The sequence below is a fragment of the Rattus norvegicus genome, chromosome 20 (genome assembly GCF_021556685.1).
Source record: "Rattus norvegicus strain SHRSP/BbbUtx chromosome 20, alternate assembly SHRSP_T2T, whole genome shotgun sequence".
NCBI classification, from domain to species: Eukaryota; Metazoa; Chordata; class Mammalia; order Rodentia; family Muridae; genus Rattus; species Rattus norvegicus.
In genome coordinates this window covers 34,443,695-34,462,136 of record NC_141553.1, presented here as the reverse complement: position 1 = coordinate 34,462,136, position 18,442 = coordinate 34,443,695, and the positions used below count along the sequence as shown (strand labels likewise).

The following is an 18,442-nucleotide window of genomic DNA, read 5'->3' as shown; positions in this document are numbered from 1 at the left end:
AAACCAGCCCATTAACATAGACAACATGGCTTTTTTTTGCCTTTCTCTCTATCTTTAACAGTCAAGAAATGTATTGTGCTATCTATGAAGCTAAGAGCTGTGGGGGTGTACACAAACAGATGCGACTGCACTTCAATAGATTAAGTGTTGTACTTTGAGTACGAGAAATGTGAAGCAGCACACATTCTGGAGAAGTGTGTTTTAAGGAGGAATCTACTACTGGGAAACACAGGCCAGCCTTATAGGCAATTCCTTCAACTAGAGGCGTGGCAAGGTTTCCTGTACACAAAGCCTTATGGGTGCATATGGGTGGGTGCAGCAGCATTGCTCCTGGACATAATCACTGCAGTGGGCTGTGGTTGGGAAGTTGTTATTAATCACAGTCGCTGCATACGTATGCAATGAAGCAGCCATCACTGAAACTTGTGTTGTGTATGCGCAGGAATCCCATGCCCACAGATCTCAGAGTAGAAAGCTCACAGAGTTTGATGGAAGAGTTGGTAAAAGGATTTGGTCTGAATTTAGGGATCACATGTTCTCTTACTTTTCCTGTTTTTCAGGGTTTTTTTTTTAATTAATTCATTTATTCATTTGCAATCCACCCATTGCCCCGATTGCTTCTGCCCCCCCCCCATTTCTCCCTCCATTCCTGTCCCTGAGAGGATACTCCCCCACCACCATCCTCCCCCTTCCCTGGGGGCTCAAGTCTCTCGAGGGCTCGCTCAATGCAGCTTCTCCCACTGAGGCCAAACCACACAGTCCTCTGCTAGATATGTGTTGGGAGCCTCAGAAATGGTCTCTTTCAAAAGATCTTGTCAACTCAATGACCATGTTGTGCTGTTTAGAATCCTAATAGTTAAAGTCTGAACAAGCTTTATTATAAGTAACTAGCTTATGGCCTGAGACCCAGTGACATAAATTACTTGCTCTGGGGAAGCTCATGGTTCTGCAGTTTCTCAGACGAATGGGAGCGGGAGCTGACTTGGCTCTAGAACCATCATATCTTTTATGTTCTTGGCCAAACCTGTGATTCTGCTGACCAGGGTCCAATAAATATCATGCTATGGGTGATTTTGAAGGATAAGTTGCTTACAAAAATGTAACCTAACTGGAATTTCTCTGTGCTCTTTAAAATGTTGACTCACCTGATAAGAGTCTTTCAAACACACTCATTTTAGAAAAGGTTCTGAAACACGTTTTCTTGTCTCCAAATTAGCGTTAGAGCTTTCATACCCGTGGATTCGTGGTGTGTTGGTTAGGAGGAAGTCTTTTCCAGTACAGGAGTGGGGCAAAGATGCTAATTTAAGGATTAGGAAAGAACATTATTGTTTTTCTGTTTTAGCAATCTTTGTCAATTTACCTAGTAACTTTGGGTGTCTTGTAAATTGGAGAAGGAAAAAAAGAGAGAATTCAAGAACACGAGGTTAAACTTAATGGTGTGAAGGATACAAGCTATGGGCAATATTCTTGTCAGGATTTCTTTTGCTGTGATGAAACACCAAACACCGTGACCAAAGCTTGAGTCACAGTGTATTGACTGAAGCCACAGCAGGAAATCAAACTGAGCATGAACCTGAAGGTAGGAGCTGGTCCAGAGTCATGGAAGAATGCTGCTTACCGGTTTTCTCTTCATGACTTGCTCAATCTGCTTTCTTATAAAACCAGGACCACCAGCCCAGGGATGGCACTACCCATAATGGGCTGGGCTCTCCCCTGACAATCACCAATAAAGAAAACGCCCTACAGGCTTGCCTACAGTTTGATCTGAGGGAGACATTTTCTCAGCTGAGGTTTCCTCCTCTTGACTGGTTCTAGCCTGTGCTAAGTTGATATAACATTAGCCAGCACAGGTACTAAGTAAGGCTCATAACCAAAGCATGCCATCTCAGTGACCTATATAGTACTCAACCTCCTGCTATTTTTATGTCAACTTAATTATAACACCTATCTTATTAAACTTATGTGTGAGTTTGTTGAATATGTTCTGTTTGTTTAGCAGTGCTAGAAGAAAAACAAAAGAGCAGACTCTAATTGAGATTTGCTTAAGAATATACTCTATCTTCAGACATGTCCAACCCACAGTTGATAATAAGTCTGACATCAGCAGGGTCATTCAGCTTAAACATAAGACTGAACCTACTGCTCAAATTATGGCTCCCATAAGACTCTACACTACATACTACAGAATATCCCGATGGCAACAGCCGTCTACCGAATGTGTGACTTTGTCCAGGTACATGTTCTGCCTGACATTCATGGACTCAGAGTGCCTTGTAGGAAATGCACACCTGACTTTTCCCAGTAGCAGAACAGATGTTAAGAGAGAGCAGATAAGTTCTCCAGGATCTAACACTCAAATCAGCCTGCAAACCAATCCTCCTAGATAATTAATTAATTTTTTATGTATATGCATGCATGGTGGTGTGTGTGTGTGTGTGTGTGTGTGTGTGTGTGTGTGTTTCATATGCATAAGTAGGTGGCTGTTTTCTGTTATTCTCTGCCTTATTCCCTTGAGAAGTCTCTCACTGAATTAGCAGCCAACTCCTCTAGTTAGGCTGGCTGGCCAGGGATATGGAGATACCTTACTCTCCCTTTTGCTAGCCCCCAGAACTGCACTTAGAGTCACACATGACCATGTCCACCCTTTTTCCATAGGTGTGGAGATCCAAACTCCAGCCCTAATACTTGTATACCAAGCATCCTTGCCCACTAAGCCATCTCCCAAGCCCCAGACTAGAATTTTCATAGCTGCTAACCATTTTGTTATAGTATGAAGTTTTATCACCCCCCCCACACCACACACACACCCTTCTTTCCACCTAAGGCTCAGTAAAGAATGATCCAAATTGTCCAAATGTCAATCTTCTAACCTACAAGATAATAAACACTAGACTATTAAGAGAGCTCAAAGTAAGGTTTGTAAATACTGGAACTTTGGAAAAATGAGGCAGAAGGAATTGCATTGGGCAGGGGCCGGGAGCATTGTTCCCGTGTGGTTCTGGTTTCCAAGCACAGGAACATGATGAGGGTTAAGGATTGCGATGCCGTGATATTCCCGAGCGAGGGTTTCAAAGACAAGGACATTCTCATCACTGGCAACCTGAGTGGCTTCGACTAACAATCCTGGCTTTGCCTTGGGCTCCCCAGATGATTCAGTCCCTGCAACTGAAATGTCATAGCTGCTGACCTTGGGCCCAGGACTTTGCAAGGTTATCTTTCAGTACGTTACAGCAAAGCAAGATAAATAGAACGCAGGTTCTGGAATACACACAGAGCTGGATCAATACCTGCTTGACTAACTGCATCCAATAAATGATTGATGTCTAGATTGAGATATATTTCTGATGGCAATTGACATGGCTCAGTCCCCACCTTGCAATAATTTTTATCAGATGTCTATAGAAAGGTCTCAACTGCCCAATGCTTTTCAAAGGGGAAATAGGAAAAGCATGTGTAATGAGCCTAGAGCCAGAATAAAGGGGAAAAAAACCCATCTCTATAGGCTTCAGAAAACATGAAGTCCTGTTTGCTGGTTTAAAAATTAAATAAAAAAATACAGACTAAGGCAAATGCCCTTTAAGGACTTAAAATCATTAAGAGTTTTATTAGACATCATTTCTGTTAGATATGAGAGATAAGCTGTATGAACCAAACTAAATGACATAAATGTCCCCTTTTCTTTATCAGATGTCGTGGGAACTAACAGCAGGGTTTAAATGACCCTCATTCAGACTGATACACTTTAGGGATAAATTGCGTAAGGCAGAGGGTGTTTAATCCAAATATATAAGTTGCAAATCATAAATGATTCAGCACAGTTAAGCAAACTCACAGCATGGTTTCATCTTGTGATGGCTTTATCTACCTTTACTTAACAGTTCTAACTTCCTATAAGCTTTCTTTGGCCAGAACTTTCTTAACCTGAGTAAGAGCTTAAATTATTAGGTCCCCAGATCGTTTAAAGTCGAGCAGGTAGGAGTGAAATAATCCATCTCTGATTTGGTTCTGAAACTTTGTTTTTTTCTGAAATGTAGCCTCAGTAAGTATAAGGATCTTGTCAGTTTTCATTGCCATGCTCACAGGACATAAGACTGGGCTTGGCACGTAGTAGTTGCTTAAAAAATGGTCCCTAAAGGTGAGATCTCAAATGGTTTTTCTAAGTTTATCTGCCAGATGCTGGTCCCACCCATTCTGTTTTGCTCTTAGTTCTTGTCATTATCCGTGAGTGATTTGATGTTAACCAGAAGTGACAGCTACTTAGTAGGCCCGATGACGTATACCTTAGCTCTGTTTGGGGGGGGGGGGGTCAGACTGTGCTAATCACCTCATTACAAAATACAAGACAGATGCAATTAGCAGTCAGATATTATAGAACCATAAAACTATTGGCAGTAATTGATACTTATGTATTACAAGTATGCGACCATTAATAACAAGGCATGGAGCATAGTCTGTGAGGTATCCGTAGAGTTAGGAACAGCTGGGTTTTGAACCATGAATAAACCTGTTTCCATTCAAATCCTAATTCTACTACTGTTGTGTGACCTTCAAAAGGTCACACAAATCACTATCAGACTGGCTTGTTTCTCTTTCTGTGGACAGGACATAAGAATAATAATTAACCCCAAAGGTCTGCGTGGGGATTAAAGGACATGGAAATGAGTAAAACATTGTCATATTATAAAAAAATAAAAGCAGGCTACTACTGTTCTTACTAAGAACCACTCTAGCAGTGACAACACACATTATCAGGACCCTTATGGCAAGACACAATGTCACCTCAGAGCTGTGACTGGGAAGGCAGAGGCATAGAGCAGCACTGGAACTCAAGCCCGGGTTGCTGAGCCATTAGCATTCTGTCTGGGCCGCTTTAACATAATGGAAACAGATTGCTAGACTCGTGTGGAGCTTGCAGCCACACTATAGTCTGATTGGCCTTTCAGGAGGAAAAAGCAGGCCAATGAAGGAAATAACAAGCACACAGAATAGGAAAAAATAATAATAAAAGCCCCAATCCTGTTGGCTTTGTACACATACAGAATATCAAGTATTAGGCCTGCTTCTGCATAGAGGAAAGAAAGGATTTCAGTTTGTGGTATTTTTATAATTTTACTCTGAGTCAGAATTACTCCTTATCTGCTTACCCATACATTGCCACCGTTTACAGGGGACTTCCTGTCTTGCCTATAGGTGCCCCTGGGCAAGCACACAGGTCTGAGCAGACTTTAAATTAGAGCAGCTTATCGCACGATGTGCTTTCGTTCCGTATGCTATCATTATGTCTTAACCCCCTCCACTTTGTTCCCATAGAATGCTGAAGTTTCTGTTTTTGAAGTAAACATACGTTTCGTTGGTGGATTGCTGTCAGCCTACTATTTGTCCGGAGAGGAGGTAAGTCACAAAATCATGTAGGTGTGTGAATTATGAAATGTCTCCAAATTACTCCTTTTCTGTTAGATATGCCGCTGTGGTGCGGATTTAGGAAAAACCCACTGAACTCTCACGTTCCGTTGCTCAGTTTCATTTCTCGAAATGTGTGCCAATTAAACGAACAAGCTGGGCAAAGTTCGACAGTTCCTATTGTCAGGTTAAGGTGCTGGCTTTAAAAGGCACGGCTTCATTATGCTATGCGTGCTGTGATCAGGAGTACAAATCTCACGTGTCTGCAGGCATATTAACAATGCTTAGCGTAACGGCAGACTTGTGAGCGAATTTTTGTCTTGAAATTTACTTTCATGTTAGGACGTCAGCTTAGTAAAAACTTATTTAAGTGAAGAAGGCATGACAAATAAGACCTGAAAATGACAGTGATTGTGAAATGGAGGGGTTGCAACTCTGAGTGTGCCAGCACATGATCCTGCAGGCCACTGTCCCTGTGAGAAATGCTTCATTCTCTTCCTGAGTCAAGGCTTAATGAATTATCCCCTGCTTGGGGCAAAGCACGGACTTTTAATTTACTCTTTTTTTTTCCTTTTGGGTAGATTAAAGACTTTTGTATCATGCTCATCAAGGGCACTGATGCTATTTTCTTGAAAGCATTTGGACAACTTTGTGAGTTATGTTAAGTGTCCACTAAGAGTTTCGGGAATGGACTCACCTGTAATACTGACAGCGTTAAGAGCTGACATCGAGAAAACACGGTCACGTATTTCAACGGCACGTCAGTCAGATTTACGTCAGGCTCAGCATTCTGGCTGGGGGAGAGTAGGTCTTAGCCTGTGTAGTATTTCATGTATTTCTGTGCTTCAAACAGATTTAAGCAGGGTAATAAATGTTTAATGAGAGAGGCTGCTTGACTTTGTTCCTGTCTCCAAGGTGCTTTTCTCATCAAAGCAGCTCTCACACTCCTGTTTCCTCCATCTCTGGATTTGGTTCTCCCATATATTTTAAGTCTGTAGATAGTCCCTGTAGTCCCCTGTGTCATTCTGTCCAAAGCCTCATTCTAGCCTGGGAAACAAAGGCCTGTGCTGTGTTAGCTCCCTTTCCTCTTTTTTTTCCCCCAGTTAGCTTTCTCTGCTCTGTTACCGTTTGGACAGCCCAGGTTAGCATCCCTAAGTGGGAGTAACTACATGTAACTATATTTTACAAAAAGCTGCCTGCAAATGAATGTTTTCCTTATGAATAATGTCCCTGAGCGGCGTAAGGCTGTGTCTTCTCATCGTCTGGATACAGTGTGATAAGATGACCTTGCATTTATGTTCCTCCATAATCCACATATAGATGACAGAATTTGGAAAACGCAAGGCATGTGTCTCCTCTCTGTGAGCTTTATGGGGATTGTGGGAAATACACAAAGAAACAAATCTGTATTTCTTCTAAGTATATATCCCTTTTCATTAGCTTTTTGTCATTTTTACTTGTTTCAGGATTCCATACTTATAAGTGGTTCTGTTTCTATAAATATTTGACATATGTGGATGTGCTTATCTAAATGAAGTGTCCACAGATGATGTCATTTGCTTTTAAGTACAATAATCAATTCAAGTCCCTGTAAGAATTTTTATTAACTTATTTTTATTTTGAGATTATAAAATAATTGCATCACTTCCCTTTTCTTTTCTCCCTATGAACCCTCCCTTACACCCCTGCTTACCCTCTTTCAAATAAATGACCTCAGTTTTTAGTAATTGTTTCATACATGTATGTGTACATATGTGTCTATGCATGCACACACCCATATATATACATATATATATATATTTACTCAATATACACATATCCATAAATACAACCTGTTCAGTTTGTTCAGTGTTACTTATTTTTAGGGCTGCTCATTTGATATGGACTACCCAATTGGCTCGTTCCTGGCGAAGACCACTTATTTTACTCTCTACATTTCCTAGTTGTCTGTAGGTCTTTGAGTAGTGAGGCCCACTGAACTTTTCACCCTCCACATGACAGTGTTTATTAGTGTGCTCCCTGTGGAGCGTATGTGTAAGAACTCATGTTGATTAGGGTGTAGCTTCTGATATTTTTAGGAGGTGAATCCCACAACTTTCCGTTCCTCTGGTTTGTAGAATTGTGCTGTGCCCATTTCTGTAATCCTCTCTGAGCCTCAGCTGCAGGAGTTATGCTGTATACGTATTAGTCGGGACTGGACAGCACAAGTCTGCATTTTTATTAGCTGTGGCTTTCTGGAATGGTCTGCCTCTGCTACAAAGAGAAGTATCTTGGATGAGGGGTGAAAATTTCATTTATCTGTAGGTCTAAGGGCATCGATTTCTAATGTAGTTAGGGATCATTCTGGCTTATTAAAGGAGTAGTTATAGGCTCTCCTACAAGATACATGACTTCACTGCTGGGTAGTTGACTATATTTCCAGTACAAGGCATGATTTCCCTCTTGTTGAGTCAGTCTTTGTCTTAGTCAGGGTCTTATTGCTGTGAACAGACACTATGACGAATATGAGTTTTATAAAGGACAACATTTAATTGGGGCTGGCTTAGAGGTTTAGAGGTTCAGTCCATTATCATCAAGGTGGGATCATGGCAGCATCCAGGCAGGCCTGGTGCAGGAGGAGCTGAGTTCTACATCTCCACCCAAAGTAAGTCAGGAACAGACTGAGCATCCCCAGGCAGCTAGGAAGAGGGTCTCTAAGCCCACCCCCACAGTGACACACCTCCTCCAACCAGGCCACATCTCCTAATAGTGCCACTCGCTAGGCCAAGCATACACAAACCATCACAGTCTAAAGTCTCTACATTCAATTAGAGAGCCGTGGTTATTGCAAAGATATATGTGTGCCACGGCTGCAGTCCTGGGACTATTGTGCTCTGCTGCCATGGTTACTGGGTCATAGACGTAGGAGCTGGGCAGGACTGTAGGTTACTTCCCTCCTTTGGAAGCTTCCTTGGAGCCTTCTGAGACTATGAAAACTTGTCCTCAGAACCTTAAGCGCTTCAGGTCAATTCCAGCTCTGTGTCCTCTGGGCCCTGTGTCTGAAACGTATCTTCAGCAGTAGAGCGAGTTACCTTCCACCTCTGAGGGAATGGTCGTTGTTCACGTCTAGAAAAGGCATTGCTTTGTGTACGTTGATTCTGAATTTTGCCACATTGTTGAATTTGTTTGTTGTTTCTGAAAGTTTTCCCGTGAGTTTTTTTGTTTGTTTGTTTGTTTGTTTGTTTGTTTGTTTTTGGAGGGAGGACGGTGAAGGGACTCTAATTAGTAAAATCACGTCATCTGCAAATATGATCAACTAGCTTAACTTCTTTCCTTGTTTGTATCCCTTTAATTTTCTTCTCTTGGCTTATTGCTCTAGCTAGTTCTTCAAAGACAGTATTGAAAAGGAGTGTCATAATAGATATTCCTGTCTCATTCCTGACTGTGGTGTAATTGATTCATGCTTTTCTTCATTTAGGGTGATATTCTCATATATAGTTTTTATTCTGTTGAGGCATGTTCCCTCTAGCCCAACATTCTCTAGGATGTGTATCATGAAGGTCTGTTAGATTTCATCAAACAATTCCTTTCTAAATCTATTAAAATGATCGTGTGATTTTGTTATGATGTTCATTTATGCATATTATTGCATTCATTATTAACTTGCCTCTGTTATACCTGCATTTCAGGGATAAAGCCATCTTGGTAATGGCATACAGCCGTGTTGTTATGTGTCTGTATTCTATTTGCAAATATTTTGTTAAGCCGTTGTTAATCTATGTTCATCAGGGATACTGACCTAGAGTTTTCTCTTTTGTTGTTTCTTTATCTGGTTTTAGTATCACAGTTACACTGGCTTCATAGAAGGAATTTGGAGCTGCCCTTTTTTTTTTATTTTCTATTTTTGAATAGTTTAAGAATGATTGGCTCTCTTGCTTTCAACGTTTCTAGTGAAAAACCTGCTATTATGCTGATAATATTACTTTACATGTAACTGAGGCTTGGTTGTTTTCTTGTTTGTTTGATTAGTTGGTTGGGTGGGTGGGTGGGTGGGTGAGTGGGTGGGTGGATGGATGGTTTGAAACAACTTTCAATACTCTTTTTCATTCTGTATATGTAGTGTTAAACTATGATACTCTGTAGGGATATTCTTTTCTGGGCTTTTCTATTTTCAAATAGTTCTGTATACTTCTTGTATCTGTATGTGTGTCTTTAATTTGGAGAAATTTTCTTCTATGACATTGTTGAAGATCTTTTCTGTGCCACTGACTTGGGATTCTTCTCATCTATGCTATAACTTGAAGGTTTGGTCTTTCAATAGTATCCCACATTTCCTGCATGTCAATTGCTTCTATTTATTCCCTGATTCATTTGGTCTAGATCCTCTACTTGTATCTTTGAGTCCTGACATTTGATCTTCGACATGATCCCTCCTACTTATAAAGATTTCCTTTGCATTTTCTAGTTGAGTAGTTTGGTTTTTAAATTCCATCTTCATTTCAGCTTCAATATTTCTCTTTATAGAGTTCTATATTTGAGTACTAGATTGGCTTTTCCACTCCCATCAGCCTTATGTTTACAGTTTTTGGGGCAACACTCAGGCACTTACTCTCTTTGAGTTCTTTCTCCTTAGTTTCATTGAACTATTTCTTTGTGTCCTCTTTAAACTCCTTAAGTTCTATGATGAAGTCTATAATTCTTCTTTTGAATTCTGTGTCCTGGTTTCATCTATGTAATTCTCATTTAGCAAACATCTCTACAGGATTGCTGGACTTTATAGGGGAGATAACTGCTCTTCTCTTTCCAATTATTTATATTTTTTGCAATGAGATTCGTGCGTGTGGGTTTCTTTTATTAGTTTCATGTCTGATATTTGTCAGAGAAGATTGGGGCAAAAGAAAAATGTGAAAACTGTGTTTGGCCTAGATGTTGGGTATGGCTTAGGTGGAGTGAAGTCAGATGGACACAGAGTACAAGGCTGGTATATCGTGCGTGACCCTGGTTCAAGCCTTAACTACAGGGGTGTATCTGGGGTTTTGGTTGCAGCGTGGTTATGGAAGCAAGGACCAGGCAGACTCCCAGGGCTAGGCCCTGGATAAGTATATGCAGCTTTGGGGTTGAAAAGGTTGTCTATGGTTTGGCAGGAGCTGGTAGATCAGGAGGAGGCATTATGTTCATGGCAGAAACCTAGAGGTTGGTTGAAACACAGGCAGAAGTGGCCAGATTAGGCTGGGGAACTGGATGTGAGACCCAAGCTACATATAGATGTAGCCTGGGAGAAACCTATAAGTCAGGGCTAGTAGTATGGTTTTGATGCTTTTTTTGGCTACCTTTAGCAGAGAACACAGTGAAGAACACCTTCATCAGAGATAACTATCGCTTCACCATATTTGGCTGTCAGTTTCATTATGTAAAAATTAATTCATTGTGGATTTTCTTTGACATTGTCTTGAAGAAAAAAGTTAAGATTTTTTTTTCTTGTTCACTTTTCTGTTTTTAAATCATTTTTAAATGTTGGCTAATAAAGATTTGTCTTCTTACCATATCTTTTCTTGAGTGTCCTATAAACACTGAGATTTAGGTCATGCCCGGTATGTCTGCTCTGATTACTGTGGTTATAATTTTTTGGTACATATTTACTCTCCAAATCATGATTGCCATATGAGAAGTAGTTAGTGCTAGGTTGATTGTGTAGATCCTCTCCCCTTCCTTTTCCTCCTGATCACAATTGCTTTTTGTTTCCCTAATGCATTTAGGAGAATTGCCTACCAAGAATTTGACTAGGAAACCTTATTCTACCCCTGGCCAGTCATTTGACTTTGTTTCAAGATGAAAAAACTGCAGTCACTTTATGGAAATATCCACAACATGGTAAATTTATTCATAACTTGGTTTCATATACCTATAAAGTTCTCTACATGCACATGTAGATAAAAGAATTTCCTAGAATGTTCCAGGAAAAAAATTCATCTTCATAAATTATGTCACTCAAGAGTTGCTAAGCAGCTATGATGAAAGATTCTGATGTCCTCAGTAAGAGTTGGGCATGTTGAGAAAATTGTAGATCACCGTTAGATAGATATAAGTAGCCCTACATTGACATAATCTAAAAAATAATTCTCAGATTTATGTTGGGAAGTTGAGGAAGCTGGGTGTTTCTGGTTTGGGCTGTACTCCATGGGATAGTTACCATTATAAACATAAGTCAGGAAGCATGGACGCAGAGAGCTCTAGTCTACCACTGTGTGAGCAAGACAGGAAACACCTGCAAAAAATGGATTTTGAACACATTCAGAAATGTAAAGCGTCATAGCTCAGTTAAGATAGTTCGTAGTAACATTAAGAGGCCAATCCACAACTTTTTTCCAGGTCTGTATAAGGAATTCAAACAACCATAATAATTATATACAGATAAGTGGAGATAAGATGATTACAAAATAGGAATGGCCTTTATTAAGAATAAAAGATGAATATGTATTGCTCCATGGTACACTCAAGGGAAATGAAATTCTCACTGGGGACAGTAAATATAGAAGCTTTCAGAATGCACTCACTAAAATCTTCGATGTGCCAGAATAAACCTGTAACTTGGGGTGTCTATTTAGTTCTTGAAATCTCAATGTAAAGAAATAACATAATTTTTATTTTTTCCCATATATTTTACACAGTTAATTAAATATAACTTCCCATTTTTTAAAATGTCAAAACTAAGGTAGAACTATCTACAGGAACAATTTTTAGGAACTGATGCTGTAGAATAAGAAAAATTAAATCAAAAGTGGTATTGAAAATTACAATTATGAATGAATAAGGTAAACTTACAAAGGCATATCAAAGTGAGTGTTTACATGTGGGGAAAACAGCATATGAATATTACATATCACTGCAGGTGAGAAAGATCGGTGGGTAAATGAGCTCACCATAGAAGCCTGATGACTTCAGTTCAATCTCTAGGTCTCATATAAAGGAGAAGGGGAAAACTGACTCCATAGAGCTGTCCTCCGACATTCACATACCCCATTGCATACTCAAGCACACAGTTATACAATAACCATAAAGTGTTTTTCTGTGTATGTTTGCCTGAGTGCATCTGTGTGTGCCGTATGCATGTCTGATACCTACAGAGGCCAGATCAGGGGTGGGGGCATCAGATTCTCTGGAGGTGGATTTATCAGTGTTTGTAAGCGGACATGAATGAATGCACTGAGATCCCCTACCAGAGCAGCAAGTGCTCTAAACTCCCAAGCCATCATCACTCCAGCCCCAAGTTTTTTTTTTTTTTTTTTTTTTTTTTTCCGGAGCTGGGGATCGAACCCAGGGCCTTGCACTTCTTGGCAAGCGCTCTACCACTGAGCTAAATCCCCAACCAGCCCCAAGTTTTTAAAATATACCATCTATGTTTGTTGGGTAGAAAGTACCAACGACCATGTTGAACCAGAATTGCTTTTAATCAGACATGATGGCATGAAGACATTATAATAAGACCGATGCTTTAAAGAACAATCTGGATAGAACGTCTTTGGTCGTCATAGAGGACTTCTATAGCTTGACTGCCCCTTGAGTTATTGCAAATTAAACAGACTATTTCTCCTGTTCTTGTCTTACTTTACTCAAAAATGCAAGTCCCTAGAGGATAAAAAGCCAAAAAAAAAAAAAAGAGAGAGAGAAAGAAAGAAAAAAGAAAGAAAGAAAAAAAAGAAAAGAAAAGAAAAGGAAAGGAAAAGAATTGAAATGATAAAAGGGTAGTGACAGAAACCTTCACTAGGCTTGGCAGAACCCTACAACGTCAAGCTATTAATGCAGTGTGGATAGAACTGGGGCAACTGTAAGAAGAGAAACAAGTGTTTGAATGAGACTTAAATACACCAGTGTGACAAAAACTGAGACAGGACATAGCCACACGAGCTATTAACTTAATGAAACGCCTACCTGATTTTAAAACCTACTTTATTCCTTAAATTAAGGGATCACACCTCCAGGCATTTTTTGCTGAAGGAAACAGGCTGCTATTAAGTCTAACCTAGAAGACCATAACCAACTTCTCGGACACCAAACTGATGGGAAGACTAATCTTCCATGATGGGAAGAAGGTCTGTCTTCCCATAAGTCAAGGTAGAGAGTATTTGGACCAAGAGTGGGGAAGCAGTGGGTGACCTTTATTTTAATTGCAGCAAAAACCCCCACTATGTTACCCGCCATGCTAAAACACCAGTACAAAGGTTATTGAAGACTCTCTAAGAGGAAATAACTTATGTATCCAAACCTCAAGGCCACCAAGGAAGGGGGAAACATGGAGGAGAGAGAGTGAGAAGCTGAAAAGAAAGAAAGACGGAGATGTGTGCCTAATAGTGGGGAAGATTTCTGGCATGATAAGATTCAGGCTTGGAATGTTTGGAGGATTAGAAATTGTTTTTCGAGTATATTTTAGTAATGGAGAATCACAAAATTATTTAGAAATCCCTTAGAAAATTAGGATATATTGATGTTGTTTCACTTCACACTCAGTCTGCCACAATCTGCTTGCAAAAGATGACTCCGAGACAATCGTCTGTTTCTGCCTCATTCTTCAAGGAATGAAAATGACTTACAGAAAGTGCATGATCAAGCAGAGCTTCAGAAAGTCAGGGCGTGCGATAGCAGCAGATAAGATTAGCACACTCTGCCAACTTGTTAATCATGTAAGCGTTGGACAGAAATGTATCTGCAGGTTTCCTAGCGACCAGAGCAAAAAAGAAAAGAGATTTAACACCAGTTTGGTTGTTGTGGTTTTTTTGAAACTAAAATTTGATAACATAAAATAAACTCATGTATAATTTTAAACGTGTATGTACTAAATTTTCCACAAAACAAAGAATAGTCCTAAAAGCAAACAAAATCCAGGAGTACAATGTGATCCATTTCAGCCACAGTCAATTCAAGAATTGGGCTCAAATTTATCTTTCTCTCTCACATATATGAAAGGCACTTTAATAATGATCTGTAAATATCCAATTTAAATTCAAAACAACAAAATATCGGCCATTTTCTTACATCCACATCCTTATTGAGATAGCTGCGTAAAAAGCCCTACAGGGTGGTAAGGGAATATTTACCCACTAGAAGACTGGAAGTTAGGAGAGGTCAGTTTGAGTAGCCTCTTCAAAGAGGAAGGTCTCATGGGTGTATTTTTGGGGTATCCCAACTAAGACTCACCATGGTGGTCTTGATTGGGCAATATACTGATAAGATGAAACGTGGAGAGAAAACAGCCAGTGAACAGTCATGGTGTGGGTATTGTGTAAAGAAAACTCTATTGGAGACACAGCACATTCACTCTAGCTATGGAGGGGACCACAGACCAAAATACAATACCACCAAACCTCCCAAGCGGCTGAGCCACTGAGTTTTACTGAAGTACTCAAAGACAGCCACATCACCAAAGCCCACCCCAGAAGGGGTCCCAGGGGTGCTGCCCAGCCTTCAAAGCCTGCAGGCAGCTCTGTAAGTGTCCTTTCCGGTGCCTACGTTGGTGTAGTCCTCTTCCAGACAGTTCCACTGGTTTCTGCTTCTTACAGGAATCTGGTTGGTCTCAGAATTGTCTTTGCAGCTTGACGTGACTGAGATTCTTCTTGGCAGCTTTATTGCTGACCCTGAGAGTGAAGTCCCTAGTTATTTTTTTTTCAATTTTAGGTACTTCCTGGAGCTATTTTGAGTTGTTTCCCTTCTAGTTTAAAACCACTTCCCTGAAGAATGGAGTATTTCACTTAACAGTGGGAGAAGTCACCTATCTCTTTGGCAGACTGTGTCAGACCTTGCTTTGAGGCCTTGTGGACCTTCTGTTTTACGGGAAAATATAACTTCAGAAACTCAAACTGGAAAATTTGATCAGATTCATAAAAAACAAACACAGGTGTTTTGTTTTGGTTTTTTGTTTGTTTATTTTTTGAGTTTGGGTATGATATGAAAAGAAGCCAAAAGCTTATTGAAAGGGCTTCATTTAAACCCCTCAGACATTTATTCACTAAAACAATGATGTGTCTTGCATCAATTAGTAATCAAGAAAATGTCCCGTGGACACACCCACAAGCCAGTCTTATGGAACCAATGCCTCACCTTCTTCCCAGGTGTCTCTAGGTTTTTGTCAGGCTGACAAACAATAACCAACATACTATGTTTCCTCAATATCTTGAACTCAATTCCAAAAGGAAGATTACATTTCTGCTACGTTTGTATGCTTTTCCTCAACCCTCTGTGCCTGGAAAGCATTTAGTAAGTGGTCATTAGTTGAGCTCCTCACTGGCTTTTCTGTGACCTTTACTTGTTACGATCCTGACAGAAAATATTTCCAATGACTTTTATAGTAAAATTTGTATATCAATAACACGACCCAGCAGCTGGGCTGGAAAGCTTCGGTAGGTGAGAGGGAAAGAATGTAATAACACGATTACGAATATGCCTGACCACTAGTTAGTCCCCTGATAAGAATGGTTCTCAACCTTCCTAACACTACACCCCTTTAATACATTTCCTCATGTTGCGATGACCCCAACCATAAAATTATTTTTGTTGCACATCATAAGTGTAATTTTGTTACTGTTATGAATCGTAATATAAATATTTGGGTTTTCCAAAGGTCTTACAGTAAAGGGTCATACTACCCTGAGAGGGGTCTCAACTCACAGATTGAGAAGTACCTATCTTATAAACTTTTGTGGCTCCACCCATCCTCCACCTTCAGTCAACCTCCACCACACACACACACACACACACACACACACACACACACACACACACACACACACGGCCTAAATCTCCCCCTTTTATCTGTTCTGTGCCTGCTGGTTCTCTGAAAGAGATGAGTTCTGAAAACCAGTGAGCTAGAGACTATCTAAATTAAATCATTATTAAGTATACTAGGTCATTTATTGTGGAGCTTTTAAATTGAATTGACATTGTTGGGGCATTTTCTGAAATTACAAGCCTAGGAGGAAATGATAAAGAGCACAAGTGAAAGGGACTCTGCGTATTCTCTTCAACCTGAGGGAACTCTCCGATCCAGACAAAGTTTCCGAAGACATTTAATGCCACACTTAGGCCTATTTCTTGGAAGAGTACAATTTTAATCCTGTTTATCCAATGATACTGTCCCTTTGTTATGTTGTACTAATGTGTTTAGCCTTATAATTTTGTACACATTTAGATTGGTCTCTGCATATACTTTATTAGTTTAGGATTTGGTATTCGTTACTGAAATTTTTGTAAAAATAGACAGTTTCATATAGAAGGGTTTAGTTTAGCAAAACATATTAGAGAATAGTCGATTTGCTTATATTTATAATTAAATTTTCATGGCTGGTGAGTTATAGCTGTCACACATTGAATATCCTATTATAATTGGTGAGTTTAATTTGTAATTTTAAAGAGGTGTGCCAGTATATAAGATTGACTCTGAAACACCATGCATTTTTTGTCAAAATGAAATTCTACCATTCCTTGCCTTAAGTTACAGAAATCATTCCTCTTTCTTACTTCAGTTTTGTCGTATTACACACTGTGTAAACCTCACTCGTGTATTTATGATTAATTTGAAAAGCATAAAACTTTTATCCCTGTGAGCATTTTGCCCCAGCAATTTGTGAAACATTCTACAGAGTTCATTAAGAACTCCACCTGTAAAACTTGATTCTATTCTGTAAATAATGGAGGTTGTCCCAGTCTTTGACCTGGTTGCCAGGCCAAACGTTGAACACCTTAAAGCAAGGGAGTCAGTTTGTGTCTTGAACTGTTTCTGACTCTTTCGTTAGTGTAGTTCCTGCTACATGAGACTTTAGATAAAGACGTGTGGGACTGCATCCTGGCTGTGGTGGAGTATCTCCCTCATAATCTACCAGAGTTGTGACAGTCTGCTAGGAACATAGCCCGTTTGGCTTTCAATGCGTCCATCTGAAGGACAGCTCATAAGCTCATTGGCCAGAGAAAGTCACATGGTCAGTGTAATTGAAAGGGTTGAAGAAATGCAGTTGATCTTCACAAGTCCTAGGTGTAGGCGAAGCATTGAGCAACTTCCATTTCTGTTTAAGTACGGACTCCTCCTTCCACCGAGGAGGAGGAAGAATTGTTGGTATTTCCGAGAAAGGATGTAAACAGCTCCCAATCTTGAGTGAGTGAGCAGCTAGAGAAGGCGTCCATGCAGGAGTCAGGCAAGAGTAGGTTGGAAAGCCATGCTTTGGCATAGAAATGTCGTTCACATAGTCAGGCAAAAGCCTGGAGTTACAAAGGTCTGCTTCTCCGAGCAGGACCTTCTGCTTTGTAGGCTGCTCCATCAGACTCTCATTTATTTATTTATTTATTTATTTATTTATTTATTTATTTATTTATTTATTTACTTACTTACTTACTTACTTACTTACTTATTTTTACACTCCAGATTTTATTCCCCTCCTGGTCCACCCCACCCCAACAGTTCCACATCCCATACCTCCTCCCCAGCCTACCCCTGTGTCTCCCAACAAGGATGTCCCCACCCCTCTAGACCTCTAAACTTCCTGGGGCCTCCAGTCTTTTGAGTGTTAGGTTCATCTTCTCTGACTGAACCCACATCCAGGAGTCTTCCGATGTACATGTGTTGGGTGCCTCATCTCAGCTGGTGCATGCTGCCTGGTTGGTGATCCAATGTCTAAGAGACCTCAGGGGTCCAGGTTCATTGAGGCTGCTGGTCCTCCTACAGGGTTGCCCTCCTCCTCAGCTTCCTCCAGCTTTTCCCTAATTCAACCAGAGGGGTCAGCAACTTTTGTTCATTGGTTGGGTGCAAATATCTGCATCTGACTCTTTCAGCTGCTTGTTGGATCTTTTGGAGGGCTGTCATGGTAAGTCCCTCTTTGTGAGCACCCCAAAGCTTCAATAATGGTGTCAGGTCTTGGGGCCTCCCCTTGAGCTGGATCCCCACTTTGGGCCTGTCACTGGACCTACTTTTCCTCAGGCTCTTCTCCATTTTTATCCCTGCATTTCTTTCAGACAGGAAGAATTATGGGTTAGAGTTTTGACTGTGGGATAGCAACCCCATCCCTCACTTGATGTCCTGTTT

General features: G+C 40.3%; 1 protein-coding gene across 4 annotated transcripts in view; it reads left to right on the top strand.

The window, feature by feature from the left end:
• Man1a1 (mannosidase, alpha, class 1A, member 1) overlaps positions 1 to 18,442 on the top strand; it is a 176,268-nt gene that overhangs the window by 57,689 nt on the left and 100,137 nt on the right. For 3 of the 4 annotated variants that reach the window (XR_015644657.1, XM_087597189.1, NM_001033656.1), the window contains 1 exon segment: positions 5,311 to 5,391. Coding sequence is in view for 3 of the 4 variants with exons in the window: in XM_087597189.1 (XP_087453315.1) it covers positions 5,311 to 5,391 (81 nt within the window). In the remaining variant the exon portion in view is untranslated. 4 annotated transcript variants of the gene reach the window in all.